Source organism: Parasteatoda tepidariorum, chromosome 9 (assembly GCF_982258835.1).
Source record: "Parasteatoda tepidariorum strain Cologne lab strain chromosome 9, Ptep-v5.0, whole genome shotgun sequence".
Lineage (NCBI taxonomy): Eukaryota > Metazoa > Arthropoda > Arachnida > Araneae > Theridiidae > Parasteatoda > Parasteatoda tepidariorum.
The window spans coordinates 87209142-87227442 of record NC_141763.1 but is presented as its reverse complement, the minus strand read 5'-3'; the positions used below and the strand labels follow the sequence as shown (position 1 = coordinate 87227442).

General features: G+C 33.4%; 1 protein-coding gene and 1 long non-coding RNA gene across 3 annotated transcripts in view; one reads left to right on the top strand and one right to left on the bottom strand.

Moving 5' to 3' along the window:
• LOC139426799 (uncharacterized) overlaps nt 1-18301 on the bottom strand; it is a 93262-nt gene that overhangs the window by 33774 nt on the left and 41187 nt on the right. The gene's annotated exons all lie outside the window — the stretch shown is intronic.
• Nucleotides 8065-18224, top strand: LOC147804305 (uncharacterized). Its single transcript, XM_087151510.1, has 3 exons — nt 8065-8839; nt 9057-10000; nt 18180-18224. Exons 1-3 carry the CDS (start codon nt 8065-8067, stop codon nt 18222-18224), a joined length of 1764 nt encoding a protein of 587 aa, XP_087007636.1.

Below are 18301 nucleotides of genomic sequence, written 5' to 3'. Positions count from 1 at the left end.
AGGTCTTGGCAACTTCCGAGCAGCGGCCCTCGAGAAACTAAAAACAAAACTTCACAGAAAGTGACCAATTCGAAGGGTATAACTGGTAGCCACCCTCGAGAGAACATCAAGGCATATTTTTTTTAAAAAAACTCCAGTTTGAAATCAATTTGGCGCCTTTGCGATTGTAGTTGACTTGACAGATAAAAATACGGAAATATCCCCTATAAAAACGCGAAAGAGTAACATTGACTGCACTTCACTGGTTGTAATTAATAATAACTGGTTAATGTGATAGATTCGTTTATATTATTCACTTTAAGTGATAGATTCATTTATATTATTCCCTTTAAGTGATAGATTCGTTTAAATTATTCACTTTAACAAACTGATTTGATTTTTGTCTTGTTAGTATTAATTATTGGTTAGTATTCGTATTGTCTGGTTAGTATTAATAATAAACAATTATTCACACTAACCGTAATTCACCACTTTTTTTATAAATGATTTTTTTCTAGAAAAAGTCAAAAGTGGAGAAAATCCGGTTACACATGGATACTCTACAGGAAGTTTAGAAATACTAGAATTTCAGTGAAGGAACAGCGAATATTTTTATTTTGCATGACAGTTTTATTAAAATTTTTGCATGTAATTTGCATGAGGTAGTCAAGACCATAATCAAGAGGAAGGGGACAGAAAGGGACGCTTATCCGGATGCTCGGGATTGCTTAGGACCCGATTGAAATTCCTTACAAGGGAAAAGTGTTTCTTTTTTTTTTTTGCAAAAGAAAATGACAGAGAAATTCTCTGTATCTATTTAAAAGCTACAGTTTTGTAGAAAGGGTATTTAAAATTTCTACAAAATATTAAAATAGTACTTTTTGTGCTTTTGAAAGAGACCCGCAATAAGTTTTGTCCATGAGACCATGTTAAACTTTTGTTTAGCTTTGGATGCAGTTGTGGTTTTCCTCTGTAGCACTGCAGTTTTTAGTAGGCCCAGAATTTACACAAATCAAGGTGAGAGGGGTGCGCCAGACCGATTAGTACCAGTTTTGTAACCCCGAGAAGAAATGAAAAAATACAGTGCTACTTATTGGGATAAATCTTTGTTGTTTTTTAGGTTATGAATATCTCCTGCTGTATGAGTTAAACGAAAAGTAATTTTTCCAATTGTAATTACGAATAATAAAGGTACCTTAAAAGCAAAAGAGATTTGACATAATGAAACAAGCTTATCTATCCAGACGTCGTGAATTAATCAACAATGGCAGGTCTTTTTTCTTGAATAATGAAGTGCAACTCAGAGTCTCTCCGTCAAACAGTAATAATTTTGCCAAAATTATCGAAGTAACCGGTCTTACCTAACAACCCGGTTTCACCTAACTCTCCCCCATGTATTTCTCTCCCGTGATCTCTAAGATTTTCCTCAATTTGAAATATATAATTTAAGCAGTGCCATATGTTAGTTTGCGAGCATATGATAGTCAGATTAAAAGTTAACTAAGTAAAATCATTTTTTTTCCTTGAACTATGCATGCAGTAGCCACTTTTACTATAGCCTTTATTGAAATAAAAATTGTTCAAAATTGTCTACCCATCTGTGCCCAAAATTCTGCTTTGCCATTTAGAATTCAGAGGCTAGTTATCCCTTTTAAAAGATATGATTTGTATGCATGGTGAAATGCTTATAATAGTAGACACATATATATTATATACACTGCTGGCCACCGTAAATGTAACACCCTGAAGGAATCATGCAAATAACATGAAATTTACAACATGCATTAGCGGAGGTGAGATATGCAAATGATTAAAATTTCAGCTCATACGCACATTAAGGGCGCCTGTGGCACCACTTCAAAGCGGTATTTAAGGTTTGGAAATTTCGACGATTTCAAGTTAGGCAGTTGCGTTTTTCTTGTGGCTTTCACAAAAAACGATCAATTATGCCTCGTAGAAAACAGCGATAATCTTTTGATCAAGTATCCGAGTTCGACAGAGGAAGTATAGTGGCCTACCGAGATTGTGGATTATCTTTCGGAGAAATCAGTAGTCGTGCTGGACGTAACACTACAACCGTAATGCGGAAATGTGATCGTTGGATGCAGGAGTGTACGACGGATCGATGTGTTCGATTGCATCCACCTCAGTGCACCACTTCACATGATAACAGGCGAATTGTGCCCATGGCAGTGACTGATCTCTCAGTCACATCACAAACCATAGCGCAGCACATTCAGTCTGTAACGCATCATCCAGTGCCTGCGCGTGCCATTCGACGCAGTTTACAGCAGAGTGGTCTGTCCGCAAGACTTCCATTGCTTCGTCTACCCTAGACACAGAACCATAGACGTCTCCGCCGACAATGGTGCGAAGAAAGAAGGATGTGGATGACAGAATGGAATGAAATTGTCTTTACTGACGAGTCACGCTTCTGTCTGCAACACCACGTGCATTCCACACTACATTCGAGTCTGGAGACACCGTGGACAGACAATGCTGAACAGCTGCGTTACGCACCACCACACTGGTCCTGAACCGGGTGTTATGGTATGAAGCGGTATCGGATATCACTCTCGCACTCCTCTAGCACTCATTGACGGTACTTTAAACAGCCAGGGCTACATCTCCAAGGTGCTGGAGCCAGTTATCCTTCCTTACCTTCAGAACTTGCTCACAGCCATATTTCAACAGAATAATGCGAGACCACACGTGGCACGCATTGTCCAAGGGTTCTTCGTCAATCGCCAGATTGAATTGCTTGCTTCCCTGGCCAGCTCGCTTTCCGGATCTTTCGCCGATAGAAAACATGTGGTCAATGATTGCTCAACGATTGACCCAGATTACATCCCCAGCTTCTACACCAGATCAACTTTGGCAACGCGTGGAAGCTTCTTCAATTGCTGTACCCCAAGAACACATCCAAAGTCTCGTTGAATCAATGCTGAGGCGTGTGGCAGCGGTGATCTACAACAATGGCGGCTACTCTGGCTACTGATTTTGGCAGGAACCACACTTCACAGAAGTATATAAATGTAATCATCTTTAATACTTGGTCAACATGTTATCTACAAAAGAAATGTTGAAATGAATTAAGAAACAAGAAAGAAATCTCTTCTCTTTTCTTGGTGTTGCAATTTGTGTGGTCAACAGTGTATATGGGTCTACAATTATTAGCATTTATATATATATATATATATATATATATATATATATATATATATATATATATATATATATATATATATATATATATATATATATATATATATATATATATATATATATATATATATATATATATATATATATATATATATATATATATATATATATATATATATATAAAGTTTAATGAGCAAAATTTTTTTGATGTTGGTCCACAATAAAAAATATTTTTGACTTGAATAGGCATTAATCGTGCTCTTTTTCGCTAAAAATAAACTATGTAACATAAAAAATGAAATATGTAACATAAATAGCTTCAATTGAACTTTTTATGTTATTTCTTTTCTGTAAATCTTTTTCTTTATTTTTAATTCTAATCGAAGCGCTCTCTCACACTATTAAATTCACATCCTGTCCTTAAATCTACTTTTGGCTCACGCACGCGTTAATTGAAAGCACGACATTTTTCCCTTTGCTCTTTGTGGGAATCGAGCGACCTATTTAATAAACCAATTACAATCACTAAGATTTCCCCTTTTCTCTAAATCGAGATATTTTAGGAATTTTTCTTGCAAGATTTTCACTAACATTTATGCCAGAACACGACAATTTTTTCGACACTCTCTGCTCTTCATCTCCTAATGTATTAATGAAATAAATTTGTTTGTTCTCTTCAAAATCCTGTGCTTGCTTGTTCTGCTCACACGTCCATGACTGCAAACGTTTATATATATATACATATATATATATATATATATATATATATATATATATATATTATCCATAATTCAACACTTTGTTAGCAAAAAAAAGTGAACAGAAAAGAGTAGCTGCGTTTATTAAACTTCTGTTACTGTTTAAAAATATTGACTTTTAGTCTCGTGTTGCCATAAAACTTTTTGCTTTTTATAAGAAGCACTCAGCTTGAAGCATTCATTCATCTTTTAAAACAAAAATGGTATTTCAGTTGAAGTGGGAGTCAGTATGATGAATCAACGTGTTTTTAAAAGAAAAAAAAGACTTTTAACTTTAATGTACTTTCTACACTCGGTCTATTAAAAGCGAGGCTTTTATTTCCTTAAAAGCAGCAGCCTGGAATAATGGTTTAAGAACATAACTATCTGAAATTCAAAGAAAAGAATATTTAAACAACAGATTTAAGTTTAAAAATGTAGTTTAAGATTTTGCATGTTTCAAAGATTGCTTGCATCTTGAATGCGATTTTTAGAAGATTATAAATAATAGAATTTGTTGACAAATATTTGTTATGTATTTTACTATGTTGACCCTTGTTACTTTCTCGAACCAAACAAATATGAATAACAAAACAGATTTACGCAAAACAGCATTCTTTTAAAATATATAAAACTTGACAAGTAATTTTTTGAAAATTTATCATAATAATTTTATTTGGAAAAAAAGTTTTAAAAACCTTTCCTTCTCTTGAGCTTTATAAGTATAAAAACGGATATTTTAAATTTCCAGCCTGAACTCATCAATCAGTTTTGGAGGAATTGGCACAGAAAAAGTTTCTGTAGAGTTATCTAGATTAATGAACTTTCTAGAAAAAATTTTACATTAAAAATTAAAGAAGCATCTAATGGTCTAGAAGATATGAAAAAAAATCCAAAAAATGTAAATATACATTATTCATGTACATGTTTAATGAAATGTTATGTACATTCAAAATTTACATAACATTTCATTAAACAAAATTTTCTTCCGCATTGTTTGCTAATATTTGTTATTGCCTAATTCACCAGGAGTGCGGATTTAAAATCTGAAAATATTTTTTCTCTTAAGGCTACAGTTTTATTTTTTTCTTACAAAATTATATTTCTTATTAAATGTTTTTTCTCAAAATGTTCAAGCTTAAATACGTTCTATATAGCAGTGGGTTATATATAATATAACTGTTGCAACAAACTTTTGAGAACGTTAGGGTACATCATCGAGACTAATAATGCATAATCATAATTATCGTCATTCGCTGTTAGGGACGCTTCCCCTATTATGACTTGCTTAGAAACACACGAATATATATATATATATATATATATATATATATATATATATATATATATATATATATATATATATATATATATATATATATATATATATATATATATATATATATATATATATATATATATATATATATATATATATATATATATATATACCGAAGAGCCATTACATTATGACCACTCTCCATCTATAACAATGGGCTCGCCCAGGTTCACCCATTCATGGCACCAGTTTTTCCTGAGAGGGATGGTGTTTACCAACAGGATATAATGCACCATGTCATAAGGGTCGAATCGTCATGGCCCCCAAATTCACCTGATCTTAATCCAATAGAGCATTTGCGGTCCTACTTGTAAAGCCAAATTCGCCGCTCTACCCCCTCGTAATGTGAGGGAATTGCAGGACCAGTTGGTGAACGCTTGGTACCAGATTCCTCAGACTACCTATCAGCACCTTGTGGAATCAATGCATCGACAGGTGCTGACAGTTATGAGGGCTAAGGGTGGTCATAATGTAATGGCTGTTCGGTATATATATATATATATATATATATATATATCTATATATATAAAAATCTCTTGTCACAGTTTTAGTGGTTAAACTCCTCCTAAACGGCTGGATCGATTTTGATGAAATTTTATATGTATATTCAGTAGGTATGAGAATAGGTTTATAACTAATTTTTTTTTCATTTTTTGGACAGATTTAACGTATATTTTAAATATATCTTTATTTAATCATATTCCAATCCAAACTAGACATAGAAACCTGATAAATCAAAAAGTAATATTCACGCACGTTGCAACAATTCACTTTAAACTCTAATACTTATGCTCGCCCTTAAAAGAAGAGCATCAAATATATTTGCAAGTATGTGAATAAAGGCAGTGATATGGCAGTATTTCGAGTTGAAAATACCAATGTGACCGCTTTTCCAGTGAATAACAACGACGAAATAACGCTCTACCAAATTGGCCGGTACATCAGCTCCAATGAAGCTGTTTGTCGCAACTTTGGATTCCCTATTCATGATCCTACCGTTAGTCATTTAGCCGTCCATCTTGAAAACGGTCAGCGCGTATATTTCACGAACGAGACAGCGATTGACAGAGCTATGAATCCACCAAGAACTACACTCACCGAATTTTTTTGAATTGTGTAATCGTGCGGATGCGCTTGATGCCTTTGCACAGACATTACTCAGTTCAGAAGTACCACACTATTTCACATGGGCTCAAACAAAAAGAAATGGACTTCCCGCAAGCAAGGCACACCGATGAAGGCCGTTGTCCCGGTTTATTCAAATCAAACGCCTTGGGGAGAGCATTTACAGTCAATCCAAGGCAGACTTAGTGCTTTTATCTTCGAATGTTGTTGGTTAATGTCACCGGCTCATTGTCATTTCAAGATATACGTAAAGTCGATGGACATCAGCATCCAACGTATAAAGATGCATGCCTTGCACTCGGCTTGCTGGAAGACGACAACCAGGTAGAATTTTACTTCTTTATTTCAATTAGTAGCAAAATGTATGCTTTCTATATATTCCTTGCATTTATAAACTTAATTTATTATCTTTTTGATCCACAACTATTTTTAAAAAAATTAAGCATATATATTAATATGTAATACTATTGTAGAAGTACGCATAAGCTTGATTTAAATACAGCGAATATTTCTCTCTAAAATTATAACTTAAATTCCGCTTAACTACCGCAGGGTAAAATCATCCTCAAAAGGATTAAAAGTTGGCAGGTTTGCAATAAGCAGTATCTCACTTCTCACGCAGTTTTCGGAAAAATTTCGGCCATTATTATTGTTTGTACATCGAACGCCGTTGTGACGTTTACAATTATCATTTCCGTGTAATTATTATTAATTTGCAGTGCTGTAAATATTAATAATAATTATTAATATTAAGAGTATTTCTACTGTATTATTCTGAAGGAAAAATATTGTGAAAGGTAGGTTAAGTAATAAAAGATAAATAAACACATTACTACTATGCTGTTTTTCATCATACGTTTACAAATATCATTTTACTATTTAAGTGTTATTCTCAAGTAAATTTTTATTAATTTATTAATCTGCAGAGCTGTCATTATTCATTCCTATTTTATAAATAATTGATACAATTATTGATTTTAAGAGTAATTCTGCTCTGTTATTTCAAAAGAGAAATATCATGAAAAGTATGTTAAATTAAAAAAGTGTGTGTGTACTTATGTATATGCGTTAGAAGTTATACTTTTTTGGCGTATGGAAAAAAATTTAAAATAATAAAAATGCTGTAATGATCAAATATAAATATTAAAATCAATCAAAAAGGTATTATTTAAGTAAAAATATATATTTTTAATTAATTTCATTCTATGGCTAACTTTATCCTGTCGTTTTCTGCGCGCGCAGCTCACAAAGTTTACTCTCATCCAAACGCTCCAAAAGAATTATAACTTAAATAAAATATAAATAAATACATAATACTTTTTTTCATCATTAAGTAATTTAATTTTTTTTTAACAGCAAACAATGCCAAAACGACGTAGAGGGGCTTCTTTGGGCCGTAAAACATGTCAAGCTACATTCATGCAGAATGCAAGAGCCGAAAGAAACGCAGAACAAATCCAGCAAGACAATACTGATGCACGTGAGAGCATGGCACGATTGCATCAAGTAGAATCAGAAGATGCACGAGCTGACCGAAATGAAGAATGAAGATTGGAACAAAGACGATCGCGCCGACTCACATTTAACAGACTAAGAGTAAATGAACAACAACGCCAACAGGCACATCGATCTTTTAACTCTCAGTCTTTCCTGCGCCTAGCATTCGAGTATGAGCCTAATGTTGAATATTATGCTCATTCAAAAGTCGTAATTGGTGCTATGGACAAGGAATGCCTGCATTGCAATGCTCTTAAGTTCAAAAATGAGCCAACCGGGATGTGTTGCTCATCAGGAAAGGTACAACTACATGTAATTGATACACCACCTGAACCATTAAAGGGTTTACTGTTTGGCACGAATCCAGATTCAAATGTGTTCCTGAAATCAATTCGGACATTCAATTCCTGTTTCCAAATGACATCATTCGGAGCAACAGAAATAGTTAAAAATAATACGGTATATGGTCAACAATTCAATTCAACATTTAAAGTCAAAGGCCAAATTTATCACAAAGTGGGCTCATTGCTGCCAATGCCAAACGAAGCGCATAAATTTTTGCAAATCTATTTCATGGGCGGCAAAGATGCGCGCGTAGACGCACGTTGTGAATACAATCACCTCAATTCCTTTTTTGCCAAACGCATCGTTGGTGAGCTGGACGCTCTATTGAATGAGCACAATGAATTATTGAAAATATTCAAATCACACTTGCCTAAATTACAAAGTGATCATCACGCTATTGTCATCAGCCCTGATAAAACACCTGTTGGAGAGCATATTCGTAGATTCAATGCACCTGTTGTTGACGACGTTGCTGGAATCATGGTTGGCGATCGAACAACTGCACGACAAATCGTGATTCGTAGAAGAAATAATAATCTCCAGTTCATTGCTGAAACACACCGTTCATATGACGCTCTCCAATATCCGCTAATTTTTTGGAAGGGACAAGATGGATATTGCGTAAATATTAAACAACATGATCCCGCAACAGGTACTTCATTCATTGTGGACTTGAACATTACTCATTTAACAAAGAACTTAATTAATTTCAATTTATCAAACTAAACTAATGTTAATTAATTTCAATTATATTTATTAATGATTTATAATTATTCATGAATTATTTATAATTGTATTTTTATTATTTATTTATAATTATATTTTTATTATTTATTTATAATTATATTTATTAGTATATATTATTACAGGAGCCGAAACAAACAAGAATGTTAGTGCGAAGGATTATTATGCGTATCAGTTGATGAATAGACGCGGTCAGGACAACATCATTCTACGATATCGTGAGCTTTGTCAACAATTCATGGTCGACATGTACGTGAAGATAGAGAGTGAACGACTACGATACTTGCGATATAATCAACAACAGCTGCGTGCTGAAGAATACATTCACTTGCGAGACGCTATTGTCAGCAGCGCCGATGCCGCCGAAATTGGTAACTCGGTCATTCTACCATCATCGTATATAGGCAGTCCACGTCATATGCAAGAATATATCCAGGATGCTCTAGCTTACGTGCGCGAGTACGGACGACCGTGTTTGTTTATCACGTTCACGTGTAATCCTAAATGGCCAGAGATTACATCATTGCTTTTTCCCGGCCAAAATGCAATACATCGTCATGACATTACAGCACGTGTATTCAAACAAAAGTTAAAGTCTTTAATAAGTTTCATTACGAAATTACAAGTATTTGGTCCTACACGTTGCTGGATGTATTCGGTTGAATGGCAAAAGAGGGGATTACCTCATGCGCACATTTTGATTTGGTTAATCAACAAAATACGTCCTGAAGAAATCGATAGTGTAATTTCTGCGGAAATTCCAAATCCGTCTACTGATCAATTGCTGTTTGATATTGTTACAGTTAACATGATTCATGGCCCATGCGGCAATTTTAATCGTTTATCGCCGTGTATGGCAAATGGAAAATGTACCAAAGGGTTTCCTAAAAATTTCACTAACGATACGATCACAAATGTTGACGGATATCCAATATATCGTCGAAGAAATTCCGATAATGGCGGACAATCGTTTATTAAAAATATCAGCAACATCGACATTGACATTGACAATCGTTGGGTGGTGCCTTATTCACCTCTACTGAGCAAAACATTCCAAGCTCATATTAATGTAGAGTTTTGTAGTTCAGTGAAGAGCATCAAATATATTTGCAAGTATGTGAATAAAGGCAGTGATATGGCAGTATTTCGAGTTGAAAATATCAATGTGACTGCCCCTCCAGTGAATAACAGCGATGAAATAACGCTGTACCAAATTGGCCGGTACATCAGCTCCAATGAAGCAGTTTGGCGTATCTTTGGTTTCCCAATTCATGAACGGGATCCAACCGTTATTCATTTAGCCGTCCATCTTGAAAACGGTCAGCGCGTATATTTCACGAACGAGACAGCGATTGACAGAGCTATAAATCCACCAAGAACTACACTCACCGAATTTTTTGAATTGTGTAATCGTGCTGATGCTTTTGGTGCTTTTGCACGGACATTACTTTACTCAGAAGTACCACACTATTTCATATGGTCTCAAACAAAAAAATGGATACCCCGCAAGCAAGGCACACCGGTTGAAGCATGTCCCGGTTTATTCAAATCAAACGCCTTGGGGAGAGTATTTACAGTCAATCCAAGGCAGACTGAGTGCTTTTATCTTCGACTGTTGTTGGTTAACCCTCCTGGCGTCAAGCCCGTTATATTACGGGCTTCATTTCCTTGCTAAAAGCGGCTTGCCCGTGTTTTCACGGGTTCACGATCTGCCTCTGGAGCGGCGAACCCGTCTTTTTCTCCTCTAGAATATTTCCTTCCCCCTCAACCTCCTACTGCTCACAAATTGAGAGGCGTATAAGCTGTCATCGTAAATCACTCACTGTGCTATAGTATTTCTGTTTGAATAGATGTGAATATTTTGCATTCTTTTTGATTTTTGAACCCCCACTCAAACTAAAAGTTTACCTTTAATAAACAGGTTATTTTTTTTTTGTTCAACTTATTCGATAGATTTAATTTTATTCAATATTTATTGCTTAATTTATTATACTAAATCTTTAAATGTTTTAAATCATTTTGTATTTTTAAATTTCAAATAATTTTCGAAAATTCATTTAATTTTAGTGTAAATTGCAGCAAATTATTTCTTCTCTAAATAATAATGTAATATTTAATGAACTAATTTATGAATTTTTAATATTACCAATTTTCTATAATATTTAACTAATTTAGTTAAAGTAATTAATTGTTTTTTAAAAAAAAATTTTTTTTTTTTGCTTACAAAATATATTTCAAAACAATTCTTGCAATTGAAGTTAACTCTAAAAACATTCTCTCCTCTTCATGTAATGTTCTGGACTTTCTCAGCGTTTGTCTAAAATCCCGTCACCTATGACACTAGTTTTATTTGTACTTTAGTTTAATGATATTGAAACATTTTCATGGATAGAGAGGAAATCGAAATTCTTTTCATTTGGAAATACGTTTTATTAAATTAGTAAAATTACAAGCTGTTAAAACTCCAAATAACTAAGTGAGTTTCAATATACCAAATATTTTTTTTTTCATCCAAGCAAATAATCAAATGAATTGTAAATTATTACGTCACTCACATTACGGTATACATTTTAAAGAAAACGATTTATAGCTTGTTTTAGTAAAAACAAATAAGTTTAATAATAAATTTAAATTTTCTTAATAAATTATATTAAAAAAAATTACAAGCTGTTAAAAACTAAGTGAGTTTTAATATACCAAATATTTTTTTTCCATCCCCACAAATAATCAAATGAATTGTAAATTTTTTGGTCACTCACATTACGATATACATTTTAAAGAAAACGATTTATAGCTTGTTTTAGTAAAAACAAATAAGTTTAATATTAAATTTAAATTTTCTTAATAAATTATGTAAAAAAAAATTACAAGTTGTTAAAACTTCAAATAACTAAGTGAGTTTTAATATACCAAACATTTTTTTCCATCCTTGCAAATAATCAAATAAATTTTAAATTTTTTATGTCACTCACATTACGATATACATTTTAAACAATCCGGAATTTGAAAGTTGTTGATAACGAGGGTGAATACAGTGTTGATTAAAAATAAAATCTTGGTAACAAATACCAACTGCACCGAAATGACCTTACTTTCCACTCCCCCTAATATTCCATTAATTTAACACAATCAAACTAAGTATTACAGTACTGTCATTCGTACTAGAATATTCATCTATTGACGGTCTAAATACAAAAGTAAATGATACTTCTAGTTACGTGATGATCTTGTTAAGTTATTGAAATCGTTTTTAGAAGTTTCATTTGAAATGAGCAATAAACAAGCTTTATTGTGATGTAAATATAATCTAGACTCCGCTTATAAGTGTTCGGATGAAGTGAGTTTCGCCTATCGCTTTCTTTTCTATTTATGATCAAAAAGGATTTCTATGGGACTTCGAAAAGTCTTCAATTTCACCTATGTCTAATCGCATCCAGTCTCTAGTTTGACAATGTACAGGTAAAGTTATGGGTAGTGCAGTGAAACTATAATTACATAGAATTTACAATATATTTTACTAATTTTTGTTACTAATTAAGAACAAATAGATAAAAAGTCAACTACAAAATTTTTTTATTAGGCATTTGTAAAAGAATTTTTGACATAATTTAGAAAAAAATGTGACCAGACTATTTTCCGGACGAGACTTTAAAATTTTCCCGTGGGAGGGGGGGGGGGCATGCCCGACAGGGGAGCAATGATTCTTGTATTCTTGCAATGATTCTTGTACTGATATTTATTCCTTGCATGCGAAATTTAATAAGATTTTGATATGTTTTCATTCTTAATATTATTTTTACTATGAAAAAATGTAATGAAAAATGCAGTTTTGCTTAATAACTACTAGTGTAAATAGAAATTCATATTTTTTGAAGTTTTATAAATCTCTATTAGAATACCTAACGATTTTTACTCAATCGCGTAAACGATGAATTAAAAATGGATATTTCGTTTTGAAACAGTAGCGCTTAACAAAAGCTTTTTCTCCCTCTCAAAGAAAAAGAGCCATTATACATGAAAATATAATATCCACTGAATTGACGTTATATTTCGCATCTATAGTACTATTATATAAGTACTATAAATTATTATTTAAATTCAAAGATATCATTAATGTGGATTAAAAAGGTAAATATGATTTGTTATTAACACGTATATCAACGAAATTGTTCTCATCCTACATGAACTTAGAACTGAAGTAAATTAAAAAGGATGCACATTTTTTTTTTAAAACTTGGCAATTGTATCTGGGAAATCACAGAAGTCAAAAGAGCTAGGAAGGAAAAAATATCAGTAGAAAGAACCTATTCAGTACCATCACAGGGGATATTGATAACAACCTTTGATGTTATATATCAACGTTATCATTGTCAAAGTTCAAAGGACAAGAAAAAGTGTAATTTAACCTAAAAGCAATAATCTTATCAGCAAAAATGTCTTCTTCATTGCTTGATATTTCAGAGGAAAGTGCAATGTTGACCACAGTTCAAAAATGACTTTCGGAAAAGTGAATCACATACGCGATTCATCCATCAAACTGTCATGACCCACCTGGACCTCCTAGACCGATAATCACCCCTTTTAACCACAAATTGAAGTGGAAAGGGGAAAGCATACCTTTTGTCCGACCCTCGACACTTTTCGTGGCATCTTTCTAAAATGTGTCTGCCGCTTGTAGTAAGAAACTAAGAGAGAGGGGAAACGCCAGGAGGGTTAATGTCACCGGCTCATTGTCATTTCGCGATATACGTAAAGTCGATGGGCATCAGCATCCAACGTATAAAGATGCATGCCTTGCACTCGGCTTGCTGGAAGATGACAACCAGTGGGAATGTATGCTTGCTGAAGCAGCATTGAACTGTACTGCTAAGCAAATTCGTGTACTATTCGCTATAGTATTAACTACATGTTTCCCGGGCAGAATAGAAACTTTATGGGATAATCACAAAGATTCGATGACTGATGATATACTGTATCACCATCGCACACGTTGTAACGATCTAACGATAGCATTCAGCGATGCTATGTACAATGAAGCACTGATTGCTATTGAGGATCTTTGCATTACTATTGCCAACTTGCCTCTCAGTCATTTCGGTATGCTTTCGCCAAATCGAAGTGCATCTGATTTTTTAAACAATGACATGAATCGTGAACTTCATTACAATACAGTAGAAATGGCAGCTATTGTGACTCGCAATGTTCCACTGATGAATGAGGAACAAAGGAACATATATGACCGCATTATGCTCGCAGTTTCGGCAGGTCAAGGTGGACTTTTTTTTTGGAAGCACCAAGTGGAACTGGCAAAACATTTATTATTTCGCTATTTCTCGCTGAAATACGATCAAATAATGGCATCGCGTTGGCCGTTGCATCATCTGGCATTGCGGCAACTTTATTGGATGGAGGCAGAACAGCTCATTCAGTATTTAAGCTGCCACTAAATATTCAAAACAACTCGGACGCAGCGTGCAGCATAAAAAAGCAATCGCCTATGGCCACAGTGTTGAAACACTGTAAAATTATCATCTGGGATGAATGCACAATGGCACACAAACATTCGCTTGAGGCGTTGAATAGGACATTGAAAGATATAAAGAACAATGAAAAATTATTTGGCGGCACTCTGCTACTCCTTTCAGGTGATTTCAGGCAAACACTTCCCGTCATTCCGCGTTCAACGTACGCTGATGAGATCAATGCTTGCTTGAAATCATCTCCACTGTGGTATAATGTTGAAAAAGTTCAACTAACAGTAAATATGCGAGTCCAAATGCTTCAGGATCCATCTGCTGAAACATTCTCAAAACAATTGCCAGATATCGGTGATGGAAAAGTTACCAAGGATGAGACAGGATGCATAAAATTACCGGAGGATTTCTGCACAATCATTGATTCAAAAGATGCTCTCATTAACCTTATATTTCCCGATTTACACACGCAATACATTAATCATGAGTGGCTTGCAGAAAGGGCGATTTTAGCAGCAAAAAATGTGGACGTCAACGAATTGAATCTGAAAATACAACAGTTATTGCCAGGTAACATGGTGACATACAAATCCGTTGATGCAGTTTGCGATCCTATGGAAGCTGCATATTTTCCAACAGAGTTTTTAAATTCATTGGATTTACCAGGCATGCCACCGCATAATTTAGTACTTAAAGTTGGATCTCCTGTTATTTTGCTTCGTAATTTGAACCCACCACAGCTGTGCAACGGCACGCGATTGGTCGTTAAAAAATTAATGAACAACGTTATCGAAGTCATTATTTTAAATGGAAAATTCCGGGGTGAAAGTGTATTACTTCCACGAATCCCTATTATACCCACAGATGTGCCAATTCAATTTAAACGCATTCAATTCCCCATTAGATTGGCATTTGCAATGACTATTAATAAATCTCAAGGCCAAATAATGTCTGTTTGTGGCTTAGATTTGAGCACACCATGTTTTTCACACGGACAATTATACGTGGCATGCTCTCGAGTGGGTAAACCATCCAGTTTATTTGTGTTAGCAAAAGACGGAATGACAAAAAATATTGTACACTCCATTGCACTAAGAGATTAATATTGTTTACTAATATTTTCAGAATTAGTTGTATATATAATTTATAAAAAAAAGTTACAATAAATTTAAAAAATTATTATTTGGTGTGTTGTTATTTTCACCTTCCGTCATCGTTCACAGAGCTCCATGCCACTGCCACTCACATACCACATACGCACACACTTACAATAAATAAGATATATTTTCATACTCTAGAAATAAATCATATGGCAAAACAACGTTTGCCGGGTCAGCTAGTATATATATATATATATATATATATATATATATATATATATTTTAATGGCGGGCACTTGGAACTATTGTCCACTGTTCACAGAAAGTACCAGATCTGCTAACTCTCTTTACGTTACCCAGTGGGCACCTGTGGCGAAGCCATGGCGGTGGAGCAGCGTCGCCCACGTCGCCCTACCACAACCCGTTTATAGGGCGAGTCACATTCACACACAAAGGAGAAAGAACATAGAACACAGATAGATAGAAAGAAACAACCATGCCTTGCCCGGGATTCGAACCCAGAACCTTTCTGATGCGAGGACAGTTCCCTGCCCCCTACACAGGCCGGTCGGCATATACACACACACACACACACACATATATATATATATATATATATATATATATATATATATATATATATATATATATATATATATATATATATATATATATATATATATATATATATATATATATATATATATATATATATATATATATATATATATATATATATATATATATATATATATATATATATATATACTACTTTTCGCTAAAAAAATAGACTTAAAATGTCATTTAAAAAGAACTGTAGTGAGGAGAGAGAACCTGGTGGAAGATTTATAAGCATAAGTACAAAAAAATCTAAAAAAGTTTTTCCCGGATGCTATTTACTTATATAAAATTTTATTACTGTACAATTAACTTGAATTGCAATATTTTTTAAAATAATGTAATGATAGTTTCCGTAACTGTGTAGCATTAGACTGTTGCTGTGCTAAAGTAAATTAATAGTTTTACACCAGTTTCATAAAACCAATTTGAAAAAACGTTAAACCATAGCTACAAAACCATAGTTAAACCATAGCTACATTACTCTGAAAAGAATTCACTCATGTTCTAGTAAAATAATTGACAGTTATTGTCCGGTATTTATACCAGTAATATATCCAGCAAGAAACATGAATTTTTTTTGGATTTATTCTGAGTTGTCAATAACCTTCAAGGAAGAATCATACAACTTTGAACTGTAACGGAGCTGTGTTCTTTTAAATCACATTTAACTATGGAGCTTGGTTTAACTTTTTAAGTGATCTAGTACCGCTATCTATCCTTAGAGATGGGTAGATTCTGCAAATTTGTTGAATAGAAAATTAGAAGTGACAAATAATAATTGGAATAATTGGAAGTGACAAAGGGTTTGTCTTCAAAACCAGGCTGTGACGTGTGCGTGGCTGAAGTCGTATAAGCATAAATAGTGCCACTAAAACACAAGAAACGCACTCTGCCTTAAATTCGGTTGGTTCCAAGAAGAACGCTTGCTAAAAATCAGCAAGTGGCATTAGAAACAACAACAAATGAATGTGTTTTGCCTCTCAAAAAACAACAAATCTTTGAACTTAGTAAACTTTTGGAAATAAAGCTTATTTATCGCAGAAACCCGATGGGAGAAAAAAAATGCGAGACGATTTTTTTTCTTCTAAATATTAGTTCAGTTGGTGACGTTCCTTTTTTTTTTTTTATAAATTTAAAATAATTTTGAATTGAAGCATTTTGAGAACCTCCCTTACTGTTTAAACACATAACAATTTCTATAACAACAGTAATTTAATTAAAACCTGTTTTGTAAGAATCGTGTAGAAATTTTAGATTTAAAATCTGTAGTTTTAGCTTTATTTAGTAAGAACTGATATTGATAAGTGCGAACAATGGCTTTGTAATCCCTAGAAAAGGTAATCTGTCGTAAACTGTAAGTCAGCGTAAAGTAAAGCAGTGCATTTAAGCTACAAATTCTTGACTTCACATTTTTCAGAAGAATTATAGCGACTCAATTACACTTACTCGAAAAGTATACTCTGAAAATTTCGTTAAAAGCGCTCCTAATTTTCTTAGTGATTCAACGAGATTAAAACATTCCATCATTGATCTAAGACATTAAAGATCTGAAACAATCTTATCTTATATCGTAAGGGATGAACATAGCGATAAAAGTTCTTTCTACATCAATTCGTGAATATTGCTGCTATATGGAGACTAAGTTACTTCAATAAAGTGAACTTAAAGCTTTGAAATTTGAGAAAAAAACGATTTCATATTATACTCTGATCTTTTAAGGCGTGTGTTTCGTAAAGGAAAGTCTTTATTGATGTCATTAAAAATCTATATTATATAAAACACTAACACTCATGTTGTCACAAAGTCGATGAAATTTCTTACCTTGCGTTGGCAACGAAGAGTTGAAAGTTATTGATCAAAAAGCTTCTCAAAAATGTCAAGTCGAAATCAAGTTTTTTTGAATAAATTAACTGTGATATTAATATCACAAAAGTATTCTACTATAAACATTTTAATAACCGGTTAATTTTTATCTAAATTACAAACCTAATTATATTTAAATTACAATGACATTTAAACACAAAGCTAATTAATTTTACTCTAATTTTTTCAGGTGTCTGCCGCCTCTAACTTTTTAGGCTGTTTTTCGAATATTTAGAAAAATTTACCATAGGTTTGCCATAAAATTTTACCATACGATTTTCCTGTGGGTTTTGCCCATGGTGAAATTTTCAT

Bases quoted from the DNA above. Each gene is read 5' to 3' on its own strand.
- LOC147804305 (XM_087151510.1), top strand. From the start codon at position 8,065: ATGGACAAGGAATGCCTGCATTGCAATGCTCTTAAGTTCAAAAATGAG. The intron at 8,840-9,056 runs GTACTTCATTCA...ATATTATTACAG, and splicing joins ACAACATGATCCCGCAACAG to GAGCCGAAACAAACAAGAAT. The intron at 10,001-18,179 runs GTAGAGTTTTGT...TAATTTTTTCAG, and splicing joins CATTCCAAGCTCATATTAAT to GTGTCTGCCGCCTCTAACTT.